We start from the raw sequence: 25,319 nt of genomic DNA on the forward strand, positions 1-25,319 counted from the left end.
GACACTCAGGGGCAATCCCACCCAGATCTGTTTCCCGTAACCCCAAGTATTTATCCCGCTGATCCCCCTAACCTACACATCTTGGGACACTACGGGGCAATTTGGCATGGCCAATCCACCTAACATGCACATCTTTGGAGTGCAAATTTGCGTGCGAGTTTAATTGCTAAATATGTTCTTACAATATTAAAATGTTTCTGAAATCCGGGCTGTTTCATGCTGTTATTATTGTCTGGAACACACCCACCGCCTGGAACTGGATCATTTATGATTTTACTTGCTGTTTCAATACAGAACAAAAAACTGATCTGAACAAGGATTTTTAATCGGGACCAGGACTGAAATGGACCTATTAACAGTGAGGAGCTTTGCATGCAATCACTTGACGGGTATTTGTATTTTATTGAAGAATCGGCTGGATTAATAATGAATATTCAACTATTAGACTTGATATCTGTCGTCTTTTCATATTGTGTTTTTATAGGGTCCATTTTAACATGAGAAATATCGCAACGCTTATCTCTGTGTGGCCCAGAGGAGAGTAACTCTTCTCTCTAAACCTTCAGACAATCTCACCAGGTGTGACAAGGCAGACACTCGACACACCACCACAGGAAAAAAGCTGGCCCTCCTTCCCAGTGAGTCTGCTTTTCTGTTTGATTTCAACAGATTTCAATTGTAATTTATTGCTACATGTAACGCATAAAACCACAAGCTGACAAAGGAGTGAAGGGAGGTATGTGTGTGTGCGTGGGTGAACTAGTTACCATCCTAACTGTACTTTGTGTCACCCTACATTTCTGCTAACTCACACGAAGATTCACCCATCACCCCTGTGCTCACTGGCGTACAATGGGTCCCAGCAATTTCTCATCCTTAATTTCAAATCTCTCCACAACCTTGACCCTCCCCAAAACTAATCCACCCCCCCCCCCCCACACCCCCCTCTTCCCCCACCCCCCTCCTCCCCAGCTCCATAATATATTCCTGGCTCACAACTCACAGATACCTGCACCCCTCCAAAGCCGGCCTCCTGTTCTGCCCTGATTCCCTGATTTGAACCACTGTGCCATTGGTGGCAAGGCTTTCAATTATCTGAGCCTTAAGCTCTGGAACTCCCTCCCCAAAACCTCCCTGTCTTTCTCCCTCTCTTTCGTCCTTCAATCCTGCCTTTTTAACCAAAGTAAGTAGTCTCACAACACCAGGTTAAAGTCCAACAGGTTTATTGGGTAGCAGTATAGTTGATGCCCAGATGGGAGATAGATGTGTGTCTCCACACCCCTCAGTGACATGCACGCAGTAGCTACCCTCTGCCTAGCTTAGTGTGGGATGCGGCACCATTGGCTAGGGTTGGGCCACCATAGTGGGCTGGTGAGAATTGTGTGCAGTATTGGAGTCCAGAGATGATGGTCTACCCACAGATTGTGGGACTGTCTCCTGTTCACAGAGGCTGCTTTTAATGATACATAATATGTCTGGAAAAATAGTACTACTTACTGCATAAAAGCTTCTTGAAATTTACAAACAGTCACTTGGGTAATACAAAACTTGAATATTTTTCATCGGGCACTCATCAGGAGAAATGCAAGAATACCAAATTTCAAACAACCACAATTGATACTTTGGCTGATTGTTTGGCAAGCCTCCTACTGCAATTAGAAAATAAATTCCTTACTTGAGATGTCATTTCCTTTTTCCCCAAGTCACCTGGGTACCTAATTTCTAAAGTATCCAGTAGAGTCTGGTTATAGTTTTAGTGAGGATTCTAGCTATAGTTAAAGCGAGTAGACTTGTTATATTAAAAATCAGCAATGTAAGGCATCATTACTCAAAACTTCCTGTTGAATTCTCTTTTGAAATGTTCCATTATATTTGTAATTTTTTAAAATCAGTTTTTAATTAAAATCCATTTGCAGTCATCTTTTAAAAGAAAAAGAGTGGTAAGTAAGCAGTTGCTCCTAGGAGACCACATTGATGATTTGATGTACAGGACTAGGTTCTGTTCCTATCAAACAATATTTAAAAGAAAATGAATGCCAACAAGATGCAGGTCATTAACTAAAGATAATATTTTACTATTTTATATCACATGTTTGAAACAGAATGAGGATCTCCGAGCAATTCTATTACCCAAGATGCAACTGAATATAGAGAAGCCCCCACATGAGAAATTATTTACTGAAAGAGATTCGCCGGTGGAGCATTTTGATATTGGGACTCTTCCTTAACTGAAAACCTCACATCTAAACAACACATCACAGTCCCTAAACAAATGTATAGTCCCTATCTTTCTTCAGTTCCTAAATATATTTTATAGATAAGATACAACACCAGCAATCTTTCATACGATATTGCTATTGTATTCAAGGACACATTATTTTGTAAAGTGGACTGATATTGCCTTGTTGGAAAAAGCATAGGGCCATTGATTTTTAGTGACAGAGTAACACAAACTAAATCATTAATAAAGAATATTTTGGGAACAGGCAGCACGGTGGCACTGTGGTTAGTACTGCTGCCTCACAACGCCAGAGACCAGGGTTCAATTCTTGGTGACTGTGTGGAGTCTGCACGTTCTCCCCGTGCCTCCGTGGGTTTTCTCCGGGTTTTCCGGTTTCCTCCCATACTCCAAAGATGTATAGGTTAAGTTGATCAGCCTAGCTAAATAGCCCTACAGTGTCAGGGGTATTAGCAGGGTAAATACAATGGGTAACAGAGATAGGGCCTTGGTGGGATTGTGCAAGCTTGAAGGGCCAAATGGCCTCCTTTTGCACTACGGGATATTCTATTCAATGGGAACTCTTTGATCTGTCATTACTATATTGGAAACCTGAGACAGGCAGAGTGGCAGTCTGTCTGGCTATATTGAGTAGCTGGCAACCTGATCTGGCAGCATTGGTGAGTGAGAGTTTGAAAGATTTCTGCTTACAGCAAAGTTGATATTTATGATTGGTTCTTGGAAATGCATTTCCATCTCTCTATTCCTGTCTGTTTCACTCTTTCTGTTTTTTTTCCCCCATCTGTGCCCCTGTTTGCTACTCATTAAGACTTATCTAGACAGCCATATGAGCGGAGTGGGAATGGAGGGATACAAAAGAATGGTCTAGTTTGGACCAGGGAGCGGCACGGGCTTGGAGGGCTGAAGGGCCTGTTCCTGTGCTGTATTGTTCTTTGTTCTTTGTTTTGTTGATGAACACCAGAAATTTAAATGTTTACATTTTCTGACTCACAACAGGACATGGATGACAATTAGGGATAATGAGAGGTTGGTTGTTTGCTTTTAAAATCAATGCATTTTTAAAAATAATTCAGGTTAGGATGAGGAAATAAACTGTATGTATGTGTATGTCTCTCTGCGTCTTATCTTCCTGTCTTATCTCATTGTCTTGCAGATACGAATAGTTTAAATGTCTAGATTTTCTATCTATCAACAAAACATGGGTGTTAAAGCAGGTGATTTTCAAAGGCTACCTGTTTGCTTTTAAAATTGATATGAGATTTTTATCTCTGCTGAATATACTTTCTGAATTTACAAAGATATAACTGGTGTATAATAACAAATACTATATCCATACACTCACGGTCTCTTTTTTAATGGTCAGTATAATTTTTAGCTGGACAAAAGATTTTGAAATGTAATAAAATGCAATACTACGTCCTCTCCTTTCCTTCTCTATGTACGGTATGATTTGCCTGGAAAACGCTCAAGAAGCAATATTTTTCATTGTATACCAACCAATACATGTGGCAATAATAAATCAGATCAAATCAAAAAGTACTAACAGGGGCAATAAAACTACTGTGCCTGGAGTGGAGGATATCTGAGGGGCTGTTACCTGGCGGAGGAAGATTCGGGGTCTTGGAATTCACAATGCCGTTTCTTTAAGGCAACATAATCGCACTGGATTCTAACTCCACGCTGCACTAAACACAACGAGCGTCATGGGAAAGGATAAGGCGAATAATACGGAAATGACTTGTGTCCCAATTAAAAACGGCAATAGAAAAAGAAGCAAAGATTTAAATATCAGGTTTTTTTAAGTAACATTTACACTCTGTGGAAAGGTAGAAGTCAGCACTGTGAGTATAAAAAGCTGTCAGAAGCTGCTCTGGAAGCAGCGGGGTTATTTATAATTCCGAATCAGCGACAGTAGGGTTTACCTCTAAGAAACTCTTAAGTTTTACCAATGGAATGAAGCCAGGGATACTTTCTGAACCGAACATTGTTTTGCCGTGTCTGGTGATAACTAACTCGGTGTTTTCACATCCCTCGCTCTGGAGCGGTCTCCGCGTTTGCAACAGTAACAAGCCTCACTTTTGGAGGGCGGAGGGAGGTCAAGAAGCCTTTGGATCAAAGCTTTTCTTTTAATTGTTTTTGGGTGAACTCTATGGAATCCAGGGGCCTGGAGCGTAATACAGGTTGAAAGAAAGTGAGAGAGTGTGTGTGTGAGTCAGGCCGGGCAACCTGCCAGAAGTTCCCGGTTCTGCCGCTTTGCTCTGGGCGGCATTGGTTGGCACTGAGGATAAGGAAGTTCCCACAATGAAAGCACAAGGGATGAAAATACTGCGGCGAGTGTAGACAGTTGCCAATCCAACACTGAACTGGATTTAATATAATGCTCTTGACGTCAGTGCGGCTTTCTTCCACCCAGAGAGCGGTGTTTGAAAGTTAACAATTATCACTGATATCGGAAGCCGAAGAGGAAAAGAGGGAGGTCCCTGCTTTTGGAAGCAGTTACCAGTTCCCCCTCCCTCCCTCCCCCTCTGGCTATTACTAAACCTGGCATCCTCTTGAATGAATGAGGGTGGTGGCATTCAGAGAATCCCACAACACAGAAAGAGGCCATTTGGCCCATCGCGTCAGTGCAACCTTTTATTTAGAAAAAACTAATCCAACTCTTTCCCCCCTCCCCTCCAACATCTCTGTAAACTGTAATCTGGCACTGAGGTCTCCCTTTAATTTTAACATGGAGATGTATCAGTAATAAATTAACATCAAAGGAAACTGTACCGTGACAGAAACGTCAAAGAAACTTCAGTTTAATGGAAGCGTCAATGGTGCAGATTCAGCCCCAAGTTGTTTTTTCATTATTATGTTTTTAGTATCCGCATTCAGAAAGATTGCACACACAACCGAGAATAATGTTATGTTGGCCGGCGCACACGTTTGGAAATTTGCAAAGCTGCACAATATTGTCCACTAGACCGAGAAACTGACTCGCCCTTGAAGACAAAAAAGAAAGAAAATGCAAAAAAAATTAAATAAAAAGCAAGGACTCAAGCAAAACCCTTAGGGTGAGAGCAGAGAAAATGCATCTGAAACACTGCAACCGCAACCATCTCAGCCAGAAAAGTTTTTTAAAAGTTTGAAAAGTTTGGAAAGTTAGAAAAGTTTATAAAGTTAGAAAAGTTTATAAAGTTAGAAAAGTTTGGAAAGCTTATAAAGTTTGGAAAGTTTGCAGACACAGAAATGTAAACAGATAGGAGTTCCTTTTTTTTGCAAAAAGAGGCTGCTTTTGAAAAGTGGGGAGGGGGGAAGCTTTTGAATTATTGTTTTTTTGGGAGGATGGGGATACTTTGTGTTATTTATCCTAAACAGCTTGTTGCTAGTAAGCTGCCAGTGCTATGCCCGGGTACACACACAGTGGGCAGGGCAGCTCCTGTTGCTACTGTTTTGCTCCCAAATAGTTACAAGCTGGGCTTCCGGCTCCGCGTCACGGTGACGCAGAGGGGAGGGGCATTGTGACGTCAGCGGGTCCCCGCCCAATCGGCGGCCTCTCCCCTCCCGCCACTCGGGCAAATTGGTTATTTTTGTTGCTGCGGCGCCATGGCAACGGCGCCAGGGGCGGGTCCTTGGAGATTTCATAAGGCAAGGGCGGTGTAGGCTGGAGCTGACACTCACTCCCTCCCTCCCTCCCTCTGCCTGCTCCCTCACTACCGGGGGACACTGCCGGAGTGGCGGCTGCAGCAGCGGGCACGGATTGCTGCCTCCCCGCACTGAATGTCCAGCCTGTGTGTCCACACTGCCAGCCAGCCCACTCCCTGTACCCACGCACCCGGACTAAAGGCAGGGCCACGCCGCCTCCAGCACCAACACACAGCACACCCCATGCTCCAGCCGAGCCCAGCGTAGCTGCTGCTTCCCCCGGACCCAGAGGCTTTCTAACCCGCCAACGCGACTTTAATGAGGTAGGTTTCTCCCCCCAACTTTCTTTTCAGTGATAAAGGTGAGTGAAACAGGGGTGTGGTCCCGGCGGCTCACTGAGCAAGTGTCCCGGAACCCCGGGATGTACTGGAGGCAGGAGGAGAGAGACTGACAAGAGAATGGGGGAGAGAGACTTTGACAAGGGAATGGGGAGTGAAACTTTGACAAGGGGCTGGGAGAGAGACTTTGACAAGAGAATGGGGGAGAGACCCTGACAAGGGAATAGGGGAAAGAGACTTTGACAAGGGGCTGGGAGAGTCTTTGACAAGGGGCTGGGAGAGAGAGGCTTTGACAAGGGACTGGGAGAGAGAGACTTTGACAAGGGACTGGGAGAGAGAGACTTTGACAAGGGGCTGGGAGAGAGAGACTTTGACAAGGGGCTGGGAGAGAGAGTTTTTGACAAGGGGCTGGGAGAGAGAGTTTTTGACAAGGGGCTGGGAGAGAGAGTCTTTGACAAGGGGCTGGGAGAGACTTTGACAAGGGAATGGGGGGGAGAGACTTTGACGGGCTGGGGGAGAGAGTCTCTCTGATGTGCCTGTTGTTCTGTGCAGGCGGCCTCACACTGAGTTGGACATGGCTCTCAGCGGGACGGTGCTCCCCCCCATAAACACATTCGCCACCGGCTCCAGCGACAGGAGTGTGGACAGGTCGGCGGGACAACACACTGCGTGCACTGTAAGTAGAGGCAGCTCACAGTTCCTCCTATCCCACACTCCCTTCGCCCCAGTTCCCATTCAGAGTCAAACTTTGTACAAGTGCTGGTGCAGACTGCGCTGCTCCTCACTGGTTGGGCTGTGGGTGTGATGGGGGAAGGATATTGCTGTTTGAGAATGGGGAGAATTTACACATTGCAATATTTGTGCTATGTATTCATTTATTTTTTTGGACTGGACCGGATTTCTCTTGAGGATTCTCGAGCCAATGTCTGATGCTAATGACTGGCTGTTCGGTGCGTGTGGAGTGATATTTAAATATGGGGCCATCCAATGAAACTAAAACTGTGTCTCTCTCTCTTCCAGAGGTGGAAGGAAGAAATGGCAAGCTTTCGGAGATCCGCCGAGCCGGAGGGTCAGAATTTGGGATTCCGGAGGGAAGATGAGGAACTGAGTGAACTGTTAGATTTGGACTTTATTCTGTCCAACACCATGAACTCGGAGTCCAGTGGCAGCTTCCAGTGCCCTCTGGCCAGCTCCCAGTGCAGTGGCGGGGACATGTACCACAGGGATTCTGCTGCCACTTACAACCTCACGGAAATTGGCGAGGGCCCGCCGACTGCGGGCAGTTTCGTTGCCGAGTTGCTGAGGCCGGACCTGGACCCCAGTTACTGCCATCTCAGCAGCTTGCACGGCAGGTTCGTGGTGAGGACAGCGGCCGAGGCGGGGGACTACAGCAGCAGCAACCTGGCCAAGGCATCCCCGGGCATGGAGGCTCCTCTAGCCCAGCACCCACTGCCGCAGGGCTGCCGCAAGATCAAGCAGGAGGCGCTCAGCCTGAGCCCCCCGGCTCCCTCCCCGAGGACACTGGGACGTGGGGGGGTGTCGGTGCCGGGGGACAGCAGCCAGAGGCAGGGCTGCAGGGGGCGGCCGGCTCAGCACACCTCCTTCCCCGGCAGGGTGGCCTCCGAGGACATGCTGAGCCGCCAGTGCCGCTCCTCCACACCGCTGCTGGCTCACCAGAGAGCGGCCGGCCTCCCCCTCCAACAACAGGGCTTACCCCCTCCTGCCAACTTCCCCCACTTCCCGGAGCAGCCGCCCATCCAGTACCAAGGTCAGTCTTGTCTTATTCTTTGAAGATCCATTAAAGTTTCGGCAGTCGGGTTGAAGGAACATTGCTGACCCTCCGCTCCCCTCCCTCTCCACCTCTAGAGCTCCTGCCCTCGGCCTTCACTCAAGAGGAGAAGCCGCGGAGGGGGCGCCGATCGTGGCCCAGGAAGCGGGTCGCCACCCACACGTGTGACTATGCGGGCTGCGGAAAGACCTACACCAAAAGTTCTCACCTCAAGGCACATCTGCGGACACACACAGGTATTCATCACCTCCCTCCCTCCCTCCTGACTTTGCTTCTTGTGTCTTGGGGCAGGTGGGATAGTCTCCTGTTTGCACTGCTGGTCAGGCAAGGATGGATAGACCCCAAACCAAGAGAGAAAATACTGGAAAATCTCAGCAGGTCTGGCAGCATCTGTAAGGAGAGAAAAGAGCTGACGTTTCGAGTCCAGATGACCCTTTGTCAAAGCTAAAAGGCTTAGAAAGTGGGAGATATTTACACTGTAGGGCGAGGCGAGACCGAAAACTCTCCTTTATTTGGGAATAAATCTTATTTCTCTCTGTCCCATGCAAATATTGATCCCACGTGAAGTGCCGGTGAAAATATCGATGTTGTAATCCATAATAACGCCAAAGATGTTCAGGTTAGGTGGATTGGCCAGACTAAATTGCTCCTTACTGTCAAGGGGATTAACAGGGTAAATACGTGGAGTTACGGGAATAGGGTCTGGGTGGGATTGTTATCGGTGCAGACTCCATGGGCCGAATGGCCTCCTTCTAACATTGTAGGGATTGTATCATTCTATAATTAGTTCTCAGAGTGAAAACATTCGCCTCTGTTCCTGTGTAAACTAAGCCCAGTGTTGGCATAGACAAGATGGGCCAAATGGCCTCCTTCTGTTCTGTAGCTTTTCCATGGTTCTATGTTGTTTACTGAGACCCGGCAAGCTCCTTTCTCCGTCTTTAGAAACGATATTCACCATTTCCCATCGAATATCTGACTGACTCTTTCACAATTGAAGGCAAAATATTAATCCCAAAATGTAATTTTAAAATAAATCTTCCCCCCAGTATCCCGTGCATGTGATTTGACTTCACTCCTTGAGGTGTGAGGTGTTCCCATTCAATATTCCCGGAGTTTAAGCGAAAGTTCAGTCCAAGGGTTAGGAATTACACCGCATTGGGTGAGACCACACCTAGCCACTGTGTACCGTTTTGGTCTCCTAATTTGAGAAAGTTATGTTCGCATTGGAAACAGTCCAGAGAAGGTTCACCAGGCTGATACCTGGGATGAAGGGATTGTTTTATGAGGGAAAGGTCTATATTCATTGGAGTTTAGAAGAATGAGCGGAGATTTTATGGAAACATGTAAGATCCTAACACAAAGATTAATTAACAGAAAGCAGAGTGAGGATAAATTAGTGTTTTTCTGGTTGGCGATCAGTGGCTAGTGGTGTATCTCAGGGATCAGCGTTGGGACCGCAATTGTTTACAATTTACATAGATGATTTGGAGTTGGGGGACCAAGTGTAGTGTGTCAAAGTTTGCAGATAACACTAAGATGAGTGGTAGATCAAAGTGTGCAGAGGACACTGAATGTCTGCAAAGGGATACAGATAGTCTAAGTGAGTGGGCGAGGGTCTGGCAGATGGAGTACAATGTTGGTAAATATGCGGTCATCCATTTTGGTAGGAATAACAGCAAAATGGACTGTTATTTAAATGGTAAAAATTGCAGCATGCTGCTGTGCAGAGGGACCTGGGTGTCCTTGTGCAAGAATCACAAGGAGTTGGTTTGCAGGTGCAGCAGGTAATTAAGAAGGCAAATAGAATTTTGTCCTTCATTGCTAGAGGGATGGAGTTTAAAAACAGGGAGGTTATGATGCAGCTGTATAAGGTGCAGGTGAGGCCACACCTGGAGTACTGTGTACAGTTTTGGTCTCCTTACTTGAGAAAGGATATACTGCAACTGGAGGGGTGCAGAGGAGATTCACTAGGTTGATTCCGGAGTTGAGAGGGTTGGCTTATGAGGAGAGACTGAATTCAGAAGAATGAGGGGAGATCTCATAGAAACATATAAGATTATGAAGGGAATAGATAAGATAGAAGCAGGAAGGTAGTTTCCATTGGTGGGTGAAACTAGAACTAGGGGACATGGCCTCAAAATAAGAGGGAGCAGATTTAGGACTGAGTTGCGGAGAAACTTCTTCATCCAAAGTGTTGTGAATCTGTGGAATTCCCTACCCAGTGAAGCAGTTGAGGCTACCTCGTTGAATGCTTTTAAGGCAAGGATAGATAGATTTTGAACAGTAAAGGAATTAAGGGTTATGGTGAGCGGGCGGGTAAATGGAGTTGAGTCCATGAAAAGATCAGCCATGATCTTATTGAGTGACAGAGCAGGCTCGAGGGGCCAGATGGCCGACTCCTGCTCCAAGTTCTTACGTTCTTAACGTGAGAGGCTTTGACAGGTGGATGCTGAGAGGATGTTTCCCCTCACGGGGGAATCTAGAAGTAGCAGACACAGTTTCAGAATGAGGGGTCTCCCGTTTAAGAAGGAGATGGAGTCATAGGCTGGAATGTTATGGCCATTCAGGGCAGTGGGATTTTCCCATTCCGCTGCAGGGAACACAGATTTGGCTGAACGCCAGGTTCTCCGACCTCATTGCAGCAGGAATGTGGTGTGAACGGCTGGTAAGATTGCCCCCATAGAGTTTTACAGCACAGAAAGAGACCTGTCAGCCCATGTCTGCATCGCCCATCAAGCACCTATCTATTCTAATCCCATTTTCCAGCTCTAGGTCCGTAGCCTTGTAAGCTATGGCATTTCAAGTGCTAATCTAAATGCTTCTTAAATGTTGTGAGGGTTCCCATCTTTACCACTCTGCCAGGCAGCGAGTTCCAGATTCCCACCACCCCCTTTCCGGAAATTCCCTATAAATCTCCTGCTCCTTATCTTAAATCTAGGCTCCCTGAGATAATGAGGAATTTCTTTTCTCTGAGGGGTATTTGTGAAATACTCTTTCTCCAGAGAGCAGTGATGCTGGGTAATTGGATATATTCAAGATGGAATTTGATAGATTTTTGATCTATAAGGAAGGCAAAGGTTATGGGGGTGGGGGGCAGGAAAGTGGAGTTGAAAATCAGTTCAGCCATAATCTTATTGGATGGCAGAGCCGCCTGGAAGGGCTGAATGGTCTTTCCTAGCTCCTATTCCTTATGATGGTGTTCGAATCTTCTGCTTGAAAAGCGTTTTGGTGCTGCATTCTCTGTTGGTGCGGAACAGATTAGATTGTAAATACCGCACAATTTAAGGGTGTCAGTGCAGGTGTTCATTTGGGGAAATGACAGAGATAATGGAAGGAATTATTGGGTCGTCTTTGTGCGTGTGCCTCTCTGTGTGTTCTCTCTCTTTCTCTGTTGTCTCACTATGTCTCTCTCTGTGTTGTCTGTGTCTCTCTCTCGCTGTTGTCTATGTTGTGCTCTGTGTGTGTTTTTCTCTGTCTCGCTCTGTGTTGTCTCTCTCTGTCTGTCTGTCTCTCTGATGTCACACTCTGTTGTACTCTGTGTTGTACTCTGTGTGTGTCTGTCGCTCTCTCTGTCTGTCTCTCTCACTGTCTCTCTCTGTCTCTCTCTCACTGTCTCTCTGTCTGTCTCTCGCTCTGTGTCTGTGTGTGTATGTCTCTCAGTCTCTCTGTCTCTCTTTCAGTCTCTCTCTCTCCGTGTATGTCTCTGTGTGTGTCTCTCTCTCAGTCTCTCTCTCAGTCTCTCTCTCTCTCTCTCTGTGTCTCTCTCTCAGTCTCTCTCTCTCTGTGTATGTCTCTGTGTGTGTCTCTCTCTCGGTCTCTCTCTGTGTGTATGTCTGTGTCTCTCTCTCTGTATGTCTCTGTGTGTGTGTCTCTCTCTCTCTCTCTGTGTGTCTCTCTCACTAGCTCTCTCTCTCTCACACACACACATTGCCTCTGTCTCTCACTATCTCTGTCTCTCTCTCTCTTTCTCTCTCTTTGTCTGCCTCTCCAAGCCGGCAGTTTTGACCCATGGAGCTGTGTCTCCGTGTTCTAGGTGAGAAGCCCTATCACTGCGACTGGGAAGGCTGTGGTTGGAAATTCGCTCGCTCTGACGAGTTGACTCGACACTACAGGAAACACACGGGGCACCGACCCTTCCAGTGCCACAAGTGTGACCGAGCCTTCTCCAGGTCTGACCACTTGGCTCTGCACATGAAGAGACACCTGTAGCCAAGCAAGCAAAAAAAAAGCCAAAAAGAAACTGCTCCATGTCTACAACCTGTAAATAGAAAGAGTTGCTGCCTTGTGTACTATACCCTGGGGCCATGCGGAGGACTTTGACTTACCCCAGTATGCCTATGGTCTGGAAGTGGAATCTCTTCGCTGGAGCGTTTGGCCCCAATGACCCTTGTCTGTAGCCACAGAAAGATTGGAGCTGGGGCAGGAGGTTGGAAAAAAAACAGGCTCCCTGCAATTGTCCGCGAGCCTTCACAAACTCGCGGGATGATTTCACTTTCAATGCCAGCAACTTTATTTTTCCTTTTTAAAAGGGGGAGTTCAGGTACATAAATGTTTTTTTTTAAAAGAAGCCATATTGTGACGGTGCTCGCTGACTATCTCTCAGAGGTACAGAAGCTGAAAAGAAAACTATGCAACGAATCCTGCCACTGGATAACGCCAGATTCAAGGTATTGCCAAAGATCAGGTAACGGTATCTCGTTCAAGTCGCTAAATATCATTCTGTGGTTGTGTGCAATAACTGTATGTCATTCTATTGTATTCTATACTTCCAACGGAACAAATTGCATTTCTATATTATACTCTACACGATATTTTTATCTAATTTACATTTTATGTGACGGTTTTGTACATTTGTAAATAAGGAGTAACATTTTTTTCTGCCGTTTGGATTTTGAATATAGTGTTTTTTTTGGAAAAAGAAAAAAGTAATAAAAGTTAAAAATGTCTGTATCTTGACTGCTGGGTGAAGCTGCTTTATTTTATTCTCAGTGTGGAGAGATCCTGGACAGAGACAAGGTGACAGGCAATTCAGCCTTTGTTCCTGAAAAAAGAAGTGGCTTAGGCACTTAGAAGTTTTTTTCAGAGGAGAGGGCGCCAGTAATTAGTGTTTCTGGGTTAAATCGATAATTTATTAAGTGAAATGATCCTAATAATTGCGTGTTCCAGCCCGAGACAATTGTCTATGCCGCTGTCAATCATGTCAGGATGAACTATCCTGTAAAATGTTTAAACTGTCCGAAATCTATCTACATTTGTACATATTGTAAGTTAATATATACTAAGATACCAAATCACTGGTCCATTATTACATACTAAACACATTCTAAAAAAAAACTCTTGCCTTTCAATAGTGCTTTTCACAATCCCACCGTGACCCAAAATGCTTCAAAGGCAATGAACAACTTTTTTTGAAGTGTAGCCTCCCTCGTAATCTACAAAGATCGGCAACTGATTTTCTGCACAGCAAGCTCCCACAGACACCAACGTGGTAATGACCAGATAAATCTGTTTGCCTCATGATGGTTCGAGGATAAATATTAGTCAGAGCCCCAGGGAGAACTCCCCCGCTTGTCTTATATAGGGGAGGCGGGGGTGGCGTGCTAACATCACTGGGCTAGTAATCCAGAGACGCAGGCTAATACACTGGGGACACAGGTTCAAAACCCAACAAAGCAGCTAATTTAAATCTAATTTAATAAATCATTTACCTCTTCCTGCACTGTAGGGTTTCTATGAGTTTATGATCTGCAAAGAGAAATGGACATGGGGAAGAATGTGGCAGATTGTGGAGAAATGTGAAGTTATCCATTTCAGAAGGATAGATGGAAAAGTAGAATCATTTATGAATGGTGAAAATCTGGAATTAGAGGATCTGAGCATATCCAAATACTGAAGTCTCACAACAACCAGAAAGCATTGGAATGACAAAGCTGATGCCTTTCAACTTGAAGCTAAACATTAACTCTGTTTCTCTCTCCACAGATGCTGCCTGACCTGCTGAGTATTTCCAGTGTTTTGTTGTTTGTATTTCAGATTTTCAGCATCTGTAGTATTTTGCTTTAGTACATTTGTACAGAGCCTTGGTGAGACAGCAGCTGGGGTACTATTATTTCAGTCTCCCTCACTAAAAAGGGATGTATCTACCTTAGATATAGTTTATTTATTTATTAGTCCCAAGTAAGGCTTACATTAACATTGCAATGAAGTTACTGTGAAATTTCCCAAGTCGCCACAATCCAGTGCCTGTTTGGGTCAATGCACCTAACCAGCACATCTTTCAGATTGTGGGAGGACCCGAAGGAAACCCACGCAAATGCGGGGAGAACGTGCAAACTCCACACAGACAGTGACCCAAAGTCAGGAATTGAATGCGGGGGTCCCTGGCACTGTGAAGCAGCCGTGCTAACCACTGTGCCACCGTGCCGCCCCATATAGATGTGTGGGTTAGATTGGCCATGGTAAATTGACCCTAGTATCAGGGGATTAGCAGGGTAAATATGTGGGGTTACGGGAATCGGGCCTGGGTGGGATTGTGGTCGGTGCCGACTCGACGGGCTGAATGTCCTCCTGCACTGTAGGGATTCTATGATTAGAGGGAGTGCAACAAAGACTGATCCCTGGGTGAGAGAGTTCTCCAATGAGAAGAGATTGAGTAGATTAGGCCTATATTAACTGGAGTTCAGAAGAATGAGAGATTATTTTACAGAAACATCACATTCTTAAGGGGTTTAAGAGTGTCAATGCTAGGATGATGTTTCCCTAGGCTGGGGCATCCAAAACAAGGGACCACAGCCTCAGAATAAGAGGTCAGCCATTCAGGATTGAGATGAGGAATTGTGAATCCTTGGAATCTTCTAGCCCAGAGAGCTGTGGAGATTCCATCCATAAGACATAAGGAAGTAGGTCATTCAGCCCATCGAATCTTTTCCTCCGTTGAATGAGGTCACAGCTGATCTGCTATAATCATCAACTTCACTTTCCCGCCTTAGCCCTATTTGTGGGGAGGCAGTGCTGTAGTGGTATTGTCATCATCCATCTCATCAGTCCTTGAGTATGTTCGAGATATGGGTGAATACATTTTTCACAGCTAAGGGATTCAAGGGATGTGGGAATAGGGCAGAAAGGTGGAGCTGACGTAAAAGATCATCACCTTCTTGAATGGTGGAGCAGGCTCGAAGCATTGAATGGCTTCAATTTCCAAGTTCTTATGTTCTTTAAACTAAAGGCTGAGATCTTTAACATCCACTCAAAATTACAATGGAAAACATGCAAGAATAAGTTTGATATGATGTCCCGGGGTTAATTTAATTTCTGCCTGATGACTGGAATATTTCCTCACCGTGGATTCTGCTTATATAGGTTGCAATATCTGAAAGCTATTTAAAGATACGCTTGTACAAAGTGAGCCAAAGATTTGGTGTGAGTAATCAGCTCAGTGACCTTAACGGAAAAATAGTGGGGGGGGGGGGGGGGGGAGGATAGTGGGGGGGGGGGGGGGGGGGCAGGAGGAAAGTGGCATTCTTAAAATTATCTTTTTATGCAAGGATTTAATGTCACTGCAGCCAAATGGAAATTGCCTGATTTGATTGTCAACGTGCCTAGCAAGTGGGGCAGAATTTGTGCAGAGGGCAAAACAGTTATTGTTTCAAAGTTAATGTACTTGACAAGCAATCAACCTAAACATCCCGTCTCCTGCTCCACAGGTTCTGCCAGACCTGCTGAATATTTCCAGAATGATCAGATATCATTTCACATTTCCAGCATCTGTAGTATTTTGAATTTTAAGGATCACCGTGTCAAAGAAGGCCCCACATATGCTATTCCGACGAGGAGGACATTTTTAGAAGTTAAATTTCCATCTGCATTGCTGGGAGAGCAGAGCTTTGCATGTGAGTTCCCGATGGGCACTTGTGACATGACAAGCTGCAAATTAGAGTCAGGAAGATGAAAATTTACCCTAATTCCAAGCAGAGAATTCTTACCGGTACCACACTTGTTTTTCCTGTGACAGATCTCCTGCAGCTACAGTTGTGTCAGTGTGCCACTTAGTATTGTGGATGCATAGGCATTAGGAATTGATTGAGACTGCTTAAATGCATTTCATTAAAATTCAACAGGTTTCTTTGGCATCATGAGCTTTCAGAATGCTGCTCCTTCATCATCTGAAAGTTCGTGAACTCCAAATAAGCCTGTTGGACTTTAACCTGGTGTTGTGAGACTTCTTACTGTGCCCACCCCAGTCCAACGCCGGCATCTCCACATCATGAGTAGGAATTTCTTCAGCCAGAGAGTGGTGAATCTGTGAAACTCTGCCGCAGAAGGCTGTGGAGGCCAGGTCATTGAGTGTCTTTAAGACAAAAATAGGTTCTTGATTAATAAGGGGATCAGGGGAAAAGGCAGGAGAATGGGGAAGAGAAAAAAAAAAATCAGCCATGATTGAATGGCGGAGCAGACTCGATGGGCCGAGTGGCCTATTTCTGCTCCTATGTCTTATCGTCTTGTGGTCTTATCATAAATACATTTCATATAAGAGCATTAATCAAACAGGCAAAGAAACTTGCTTCCTGTCATTATGGGCCAGGCTTGAATTTGGGTCGTAAAAGTATCAGGTCCCATAATTTCTTTGTGCATTCCAATTCCCTTTGCTCCAATATTGGTGGCCATGCTCTCAGCTACCTGGGACCCGATGTTCTGGAATTCCCTCCCTAAACTGATCTGTTTCTCTCTTTTCCTTTCATGATGCTCATTAAAACCTCAATCAATCGCCAAGACTTTGGCCACCTGTCCTCATATCTCTTTTTGTGGTTTACTGTCAAGTTTTGTTAGATGTCGCTCCTGTAAAGATCCGGGAGGTGTTTTACTACATTCAGGGTGTTACATAAATGAAGTTGATGTTGTTGTTGAAGGGACAGTATTTAACCAACCAGCTCTCAGGCTTCCAAAATGCAAATAGTTTGAAACTTACAGTTCAGTCCTGTGAGCTTACATTGACTCTCCTGTAACCAAAGAACAAAGAAAAGTACAGCACAGGAACAGGCCCTTCGGCCCTCCAAGCCTGCGTCAATTACGATGCCTGCTGAAACTAAAACCGTATGCACTTACGGAGTCCGTATCCTTCCATTCCTATCCTATTCATGTATTCGTCTAGTTGCCCCTTAAATGCCACTATCGTACCTGCTCCCACCACCTCCCCAGGCAGAGCGTTCCAGACATTCACCACCCTCTGTGTAAAGAACTTGCCTCACGCAACTCCTCTAAACTTTTCCCCATGCACCCTAAATCCATGTGTTCCCTAGTACTTGACTATTCTACCCATGGTCAAAAGTAACACATATTAAAAGCCAATTTAGTGTGCCAAATATACAGATAGCATAACAGTTTTGAAATTGTATTTGTATATTATGAGAACTCACAATATTGACAATTGCAAAGCATGTTGCATGAACATTTAGTCTTGCAACATGTGCTTCTTTTCAGGGGGGCAGAAGGTGGTGACCCTGTATTTTATAGGGGGTGACAGTCCTTTTAAGAACCAGCTTTCTCTGAAGGGACATTTATTGTAAAACACCTGGATTTCAGTAAATGATCATGGGGCCAAGTGGACTAGGAGATAAACTGTACAAGAAGTTCATTTTAGGGTGAATATATTCCTGGGGCTGGTTTTGTGTTCAAATGGTTTGGTTTCTAGATTTTAAAACAAGTGGGCAGCGGAAAAGAAAGCGTGGCTGGGATTCTCCCAGAAAAATTCTAAGTGTCGAACTTGAGTAAAAACTGGAGTTAAATCCCACTGGTTTTTTCAGCAGGACTTTCAAAATGAATCGTCCACACTCAGAGCGCATTAGTGGGATTCTCTCCAGAAATCAGTGGGCGAGGCCTATTCCCGCCTGAGAGGCCGGCAGCATAGCGCTGAGTGGGCCATTGCGCATGCGCCGATCCGTCAGCACTGAGATCAGCGCCTGTGCAGTGGCCCCTGTCTGCTGGCCTCCTGATTGCTGGCCAGCTCGATTCCACTGAGCTCTGAGATTCCAATAGGCTGGAGAATAAACTTGGTTGTTTGACTAGTCATCCTGTTGATAAAAAGTTAAAGTCCAGCAGCTAAAGTTGGTGGAAAAGTCAGAAAGCTTTAGTCAAGAAGATGAGAAACAACTATTGGCCTACGCGCTCAGAAATAAGATTCAACGCTGTCTAGAGTACCAGGGAACATTGTAGGCACTCAGGCAAGTTCTCCAACAGAGAAAGAGGAAGATTAGTCAAGAAACCATTGCTGATGAATTTATTAATCTGATATATTAAAAAGAAAGTAGTATTTTTGACTCAACTGCTGTGCTTTCTTTGGAAGTTTGGTGTGGGGGGTGCTAATGTCATGTTTTGAAATACATGTTTATAGCTCTAGAAATGATGTGGAGACGCTGGCATTGGACTGGGGTGGGCATGGTAAGAATTGGCGGCAAGAAGTGGTGGTAAGAGGGGCGGCACGGTAGCACAGTGGTTAGCACTGCTGCTTCACAGCTCCAGGGACCTGGGTTCGATTCCCGGCTTGGGTCACTGTCTGTGTGGAGTTTGCACATTCTCCTCATGTCTGCGTGGGTTTCCTCCGGGTGCTCCGGTTTCCTCCCACAGTCCAAAGATGTGCGGGTTAGGTTGATTGGCCATGCTAAAATTGCCCCTTAGTGTCCTGAGATGTGTAGGCTAGAGGGATTAACGAGTAAATATGGGGGTGGGGCCTGGGTGGGATTGTGGTCGGTGCAGACTCGATGGGCCGAATGGCCTCCTTCTACACTGTAGGGTTTCTATGATTCTATGATTTCTATGAAGTCTCACAGCACCAGGTTAAAGTCCAACAGGTTTATTTGGAATCACGAGCTTTCAGAGCACTGCTCCTTCCTCAGGTGAGTCCTTACTCACCTGCTGAAGGATCAGTGCTCCGAAAGCTCGTGATTCCAAATAATGTTCCTCAGGTGAATCCTGCTGAAGGAGCAGTGCTCCGAAAACTCGTGATTCCAAATAAACCTGTTGGACTTTAACCTGGTATTGTGAGACTTCTTACTAGCTCTAGAAAGGCAGTGCAAATTGGATAGTTGAGTAACTGGGGATGGGAATAGTATGCAGGGGAGCAAATCATCTTGTTTAGCACTTGCAGGTTTCCTGCTTCTGTGAAAGATCACACCAAGTGCATGCTGTATCTGATTCTAGAGACTTGGATTCTGCTACATTCCGAGTGCACCTCTGTTTTGCAGACTGATTTGCTTTCGGAAAAGGTGAAGGAATGCAGCACCAAATTTGTTGATGTTTTGGTAATGGATAAGTGATGCCCAGGATGTGGATCAGTTACGCTATTAGTTTTATTTTTCATTGGACAGTGTAGGGAAATGCAATTTTTACTTTTCAGTGTGTGCATTGGAGCCATTGTTCGTTCACCAATCACTTCCTAATTTCACCAAAATCACTAAAGTCCAGTGGACAGGTACAAAAAGGACTAACAACATCTTCAAGGGAGCTGAAAGACTAAGAAGTGGGAGTTTTGAGAAAGTTGTATAGAACTGCTTTTCAACCACACCTGGAGTAACAAAATTCAGTTCTGGCTATTCAGGAAGGAGATGGTGACCTTGGATGAGGTACAATGTAGAGTTGTCAGAATGATACCTGAATGATTTACATTATGATGTCCGGTTGCATAGAGGAGACATGTGTTCCTTTGAGTTTAGAAGATTACAGGGTGATCTAATTGAGAGGTTTAAGATGATTAAAGTAGTTGACAGGGTGGATCGAGGGAAACTGCTTCCTATGGTATGGTGGTTGGAGAGGTGGGGGGGGGAGCGGGGGGGTGGTAGGGAGGTGGGGGGGGCGGGTGGTAGGGTGGTGCGTGGGGGTGGTAGCAGAGAGTCCACGACAGAGGGGGCAGAACCTTCAAATTGGAGCAAAGAATGATGCCAGGAAGCACTTCTGCAAACAAAGGGTGACAGGAACCTGGGACTCTCTTCCACCAAAGAAACGTTTTAGGTTGTGGGTCAGTTGAAAATTTCAAAACCAAAACTGATAGACTTTTGTTGGGCAATTACATTAAGAGTTACAGAACCAAAGTGGGTAGATAGAGTTAAAGTACTGAACAGCCATGATGTAACTGAATAGTGGATCAGATTAGAGGGACTAAATTCCTGTATTCCAATGTTAGTATTAATTTTCATTTCCAAGTATTTTAGGTGGTATTGCAACTATGCTTGCATTTCAATTTGCAGAGAAAGAAGTTGTATTTATCTAGCACCTATCCCAACCTCAGGACATCCAACATTGTATCGCAGCCAATGAAATACTTTTGTGGTCAATGCACACTTATACATTAAGATAAAGCACTAATGCAAATATCTGTATTCCTTCCCCTAGCGGCTCTTTGCTCTTCTAGTGTAGATGATTTGTTGACAAAACATATATTAAAGAACTAATTCGACTCAGTGAAGTATCAGTACTGGTGTAAATTTCTTTAGTTATATCTCTAAAGTCGGTATTTTGAAATGAATGATTTTGGAAAAAAAACATCTTTAGAGTTGAATCTGTTTTAAGCCTGACGTTAGAAGGTGAAATCAGACACAGCCACACAGGGCTGCTTTCAGCCAGAGGCACTCTTAGTGATCTAGAGTGTGGTGCCTAAGTCTGACTCCCAGACAGCTTCTATTAATATTGTAATGTAATATATACAGGTTTGTTTTATCACATTCCAGTTCCTGAAAGTTTATACCCTTGTAATCTGGTCCCTTTTATGTCCAAACACACGCACGATTCTCCTATAATTTAGTCACTCTATCACAAGAAATACAACTTCATAGTCGATTCTCGTTAGAGTAGTTCATTGTTCTTTATTACATATGCTTACATCAACCATGCATTCAACTTGTCCCGACAAAACACACACTATTTATGATAAGAAGATGCAAAACAAAGAAGGATTTCTAAGTGTCACCTGTGGCTCAGTTGCCACAGCAATCCTACCTTTGAGTCAGAATGTTGTGAGTTCAAGGGAGTGGTTGAGGTGAATGGTATAGGGGGGGTGAGATGAACTCATGAGGATGAAGGGATTAAAGTGTTTTACTGATAGAATTAAGTGAGGAAAGGTGGGAGGAAGTTCTTGGGGAGTGTACACACCAGTATGGACTGGCTGGGCCGAATGGCCTGTTTCTCTGCTGTATATCAATGTAAGCACCATTCCAGAGATTTAAGTGCAACAGCTTGGGAATGCTGCGCAGTTTGAGGTCTGAAAGATGAAATGCAATGTTTCGCTGAGATCCAGCCTATCCTCTCAGACAGACATAAAGGATCCCAAGGCATTACCTGAAGAAGAGCAGGGGGAATTCTTCCCTGATGTCCTGGCCAATATTTATCCTTCAGTCAACATCATTGAAACAGATAATCTGGCCATTATCACATAGCTGTTGATGGCATTTTGTTCTTTGCACAAAATTGGCTCTATCTTGCCACAATGATTACACTTTGAAAGCAATGTTCTGCCTAATTTTTCAATTTTGTGTGGTTTGTCTGTTGCACGGTGTGGTCCCTTTAAGTTTGCTGCATGGTCACTTACATGTGCGTCTTAAAGAGAATGTTGTTTGTGTGTAGTCTGTATGTTGCTCATACGGTACATTGTGGGCTGCTGCAATGAGTGCACACCCATGCGGCTTAAAGGAAATATTGTTCCACAGCACTTCATTGATTGTGAAGCACTTTTGGGCTGTTCTGACTTCATGAAAGGTGCTATATAAATGCATGTTCTCTCCTTTTATATGCAATGAGAAACAACAGATGGTTTGTATGAATTGGATGGGACGTTTTGTCAGTTGTCCATGCATTCATAAACAAACTGGACCCGAATCAGGAAAGCGCATTGGAAATGGAAAAGAGAATTTCTCTGAATTTCAATCCATAACTCTGAAATATCTTTACTTGCATAACAATTCTAAAAAAAGCGTATTTGGTACAGAGGAAGGAAGTGTTTGATGGGAATGGGAAGACTTGCAGTAAATAAAAATTGCTGATTCAGTTAAAACTAAAACAATGAAAACAAAGGTCTGACAGTTGAAGGAATAAAATAAAATTCCTTTGTGAGCAAATTTGGTGAGTAGGTTCATAGAATCATAGAATCTACAGTGCAGAAGGAGGCCATTTAGCCCATTGAGCCTGCACCGACAACAATCCCACCCGGGTCCTATCCCCGTAACCCCACGTATTTACCCTGCTAATCCCCCTGACACTAAAGGGCAATTTTAACATGGCCAATCAATCTAACCGGCACATATTTGTGTTCCTGTTTGTGTTTGTGTTTAATTCCCTAAAACAGAAAAATAACTAGCCAGCAAATAGATTTTCTTACACCTGAGTTCCATACAGACCTCGAATTCATCCTTAACCAGCAGTGTTAGAGATACATGATAAGGCATAACTTTGTAGGAAGGTAAGTGTAAATTGGATAGCATTCAAAATAAGCAAATTAAAGTACTTCATAGCCGATAATTTTGCAATAACGTGGACATTTTGATTCATGTCCATCATTTAAACGGAGGTTTTCAAAGTGCTTTTCAAAATTGTTTGATTGTGACTGTCCATGTGGAGTTTGCACATTCTCCCTGTGCCTGCGTAGGTTTCCTCCGGGTGCAGGTTAGGTGGATTGGCCATGGTAAACAGAACATTACTCCTTGGTGTCCCAAGATGTGTATCTTGAATGGATTTGCCATGGTAAATATGTGAGATTATGGGGATAGGGTGGGGAAGAGTGCCTGGGTAAGATATCTGTCAGAGTCGGTGTAGACTCGATGGGCCGAATGGCCTTCTTCTGCACTGTAGGGATTCCATGAATATGGGAGGAATGAGGACGCCATTCCCATAACCCCAGAGGTGCACAGATTTAACCCACTCACACTTTGAACATCACTATTTGTAACTTAAAAATACAGTTTGGGAGAAATGTCTTTTTTTTCCCCTCAATTTAGCATTTTCACGTTTCCAATCAAAATGTATTATTGTGTCTAAATTAATATGTGAACAACCTGCATATGTACCTTCCCCTATATCATCTCATGTTGAAGGGGAAAATGCAATTCCTATATTTCTTCACATTTTCTAAATAGAGTGATAATAATTCGTTTTAGCAGGAGCTCCGCAATAATACGCATGTCGTGCAGAAATTTTGTAAAGCACGTTTGTTTCATGATGGATCATTCTCTGTAACATGCACAGCAATGAGAGTCCTCTCAGGGGGCCCAGTTTGAGTCTATACATCATTTCTAAATTTTACACATGCCTTGCAAACTGGTCGCTTACTTGAGGTGGTGAACTGCCTCATGTCTCATTTCTCTCAAACGGATCCTGGACTAATTTAGAAAGGCTCCAATTCTGAGAACAATGTGACCACAACTACAATAAGGCAATTGGCAATGTCAACCTTAATGACAGCAGCAATGCAAAATTACACTGTGGAATTTTGATCATTTCTGTGAATTTGTTGAGGGAGAGTTTTGTAATATTGACAGTAAAACTACATCAAGATGTTTCCAAATCATGTTTGGAGTTTTTTTCATATCCTAAGATGACTTTCTTAAGGTTTCCTTTGTAGGAATTTTGACCATTTTACCATAAAAAAACAGCCTCAAGTTTAGTGAAATATCCAGTTTTGCTCTCCATACCCACAATCCTGTTTGTGCCTGGACTAGTTTGCATATTTAGACTATGGGTTTGTGAAGGGTTGTTGCATATAAATGCAGTAAGAAGTCTCACAACACCAGGTTAAAGTCCAACAGGTTTGTTTGGAATCACGAGCTTTTGGAGCAGCGCTCCTAAAGCTCGTGATTCCAAATAAACCTGTTGGACTTTAACCTGGTGTTGTGAGACATCTTACTGTGCCCACCCCAGTCCAACGCCGGCATCCCCACATCATACATATGATTGAGTATCTAATGTATTTTTATTAACTTTGGTTTAAGTTTGGATTAATGGCTGAATCCATTGTGCCTACCATGAAATAGTTTTCATATTTTCCCATTTGTGCATAATATTGTGTCTTTAAGCACAGATGTTATCAGCCTTGGCTTTAATGGGTAGCTTTCACCTCTCTAAATCAGAAAGTTTATGTCCCAATCCAGACCAGCTTGAGTTTATAAACCAGGCTGATGCTCCCTGTGCAATGCCAAGGGCGTGCCGTCATGTTGGAGGTCTTTAGGGCAAGATATTCACTTAATTGTAAGTACAAATGGGGCAGATGTTATATTAGCCGTTGATTTTCTATCGCTCACTTTGTGTAGTTGCACTAAACCAAGATCTGTCCCACTGACCAGCAACAAGGTGAACTGCACCAGCTGAAGGTATAGTTTTGATTTTATTTTGCTACATGAATCCAGAAATATTTGGGAGCAAAGGTTCGAGCAGCATAAATGCTGTTGTCGATAATAATAGTCCATGTCCCTGTGCTGTAGGAGTTGTCTACTCAACCTGGTATTATTGGAGATTGTACATTCATTCTGTGTCCGATACAGTCAAATAAAACTGTGTCAGTGGCCATGATACCTCGACTGAAAGAGAGCAGATGTCACCACAATGTACAGGAGTCTCCTCACCTTAAACATTCAAGCTCCTACTGACTGTTAAAGGTGTAATTAGCTGCTGTTCACAGATATGGCAAAATGAAATAGAGCAAATAATGTTTGAAATTATTGAATGGATGTGAGACTGTGCTGCGACTGTTGTATAGGATGTTTTCTTGGACCAGTTCTTGCATTTTTCTCAAGCGTTCTCTAAATGTGTCAGTTGTGACTCAATCGGGATTCTTGCCTCTTGAGTCAGAAGGTTGTAGTTTCAAAATCCATTGCAAAAAACAAAATCCGGGCCAATGTTCCGGTGCAGTACTGAGGGAGTGTTCAACTGCACTGTTGAAGCTGCCATCTTTTCAATGAGACATTAATCCGAGGGCCAGCTTCTACTCACGCCCCACATCCCCACGACCCTTCAGGAGAGCATAAAAGATCACCCACCATTTTAAAGAAGAGCAGGGGAGGGTGGGGTGGGGGGTGGGGGGGGGGAGGATGGGGGTGTCCCCCACAGTGTCCTGACTGGTATTTATCCCTCAAGCAGCATCTTCTGGAAAAGTAAATCAATCTACTCATTGTCACATTGTTGTTTGTGGGATCTTGCTGTGCACATCTCTTCCATTACTGCAGTGGCTCCAACACAAAAGTACTTGATTAGCTATACAGGACTTTGGGATGACCGAGATATGAGAAATGCTGTATAAAAGCAAGTTCTTTCATAGAATCCCTACAGTGCAGAAGGAGACCATTCGGCCCATCGA

General features: G+C 44.3%; 1 protein-coding gene across 2 annotated transcripts; it reads left to right on the plus strand.

Annotated features, from left to right (window-relative positions):
• The first annotated feature begins 569 nt into the window (after positions 1-569).
• Positions 570-12,948, plus strand: klf4 (Kruppel like factor 4). 2 transcript variants are annotated; one of them, XM_078213912.1, is made up of 5 exons: positions 570-638; positions 6,757-6,880; positions 7,225-7,972; positions 8,071-8,229; positions 12,027-12,948. In XM_078213912.1, exons 2-5 carry the CDS (start codon positions 6,779-6,781, stop codon positions 12,200-12,202), a joined length of 1,185 nt encoding a protein of 394 aa, XP_078070038.1. In that variant the 5' UTR covers positions 570-638; positions 6,757-6,778; the 3' UTR covers positions 12,203-12,948. The 2 variants fall into 2 exon arrangements, with proteins under 2 accessions (XP_078070038.1, XP_078070037.1); XM_078213911.1 differs by lacking the exon at positions 570-638 and adding an exon at positions 5,944-6,189.
• The last annotated feature ends 12,371 nt before the right edge of the window (positions 12,949-25,319 follow it).

This window comes from Mustelus asterias, chromosome 6 (genome assembly GCF_964213995.1).
Source record: "Mustelus asterias chromosome 6, sMusAst1.hap1.1, whole genome shotgun sequence".
In the NCBI taxonomy this organism is placed as follows: Eukaryota; Metazoa; Chordata; class Chondrichthyes; order Carcharhiniformes; family Triakidae; genus Mustelus; species Mustelus asterias.

Excerpts from the sequence above, each read along its gene's own strand:
- klf4 (XM_078213911.1), top strand. Across the intron at positions 6,881-7,224 it reads GACAACACACTGCGTGCACT|AGGTGGAAGGAAGAAATGGC; the intron begins GTAAGTAGAGGC and ends TCTCTCTTCCAG. Across the intron at positions 8,230-12,026 it reads ACATCTGCGGACACACACAG|GTGAGAAGCCCTATCACTGC; the intron begins GTATTCATCACC and ends TCCGTGTTCTAG.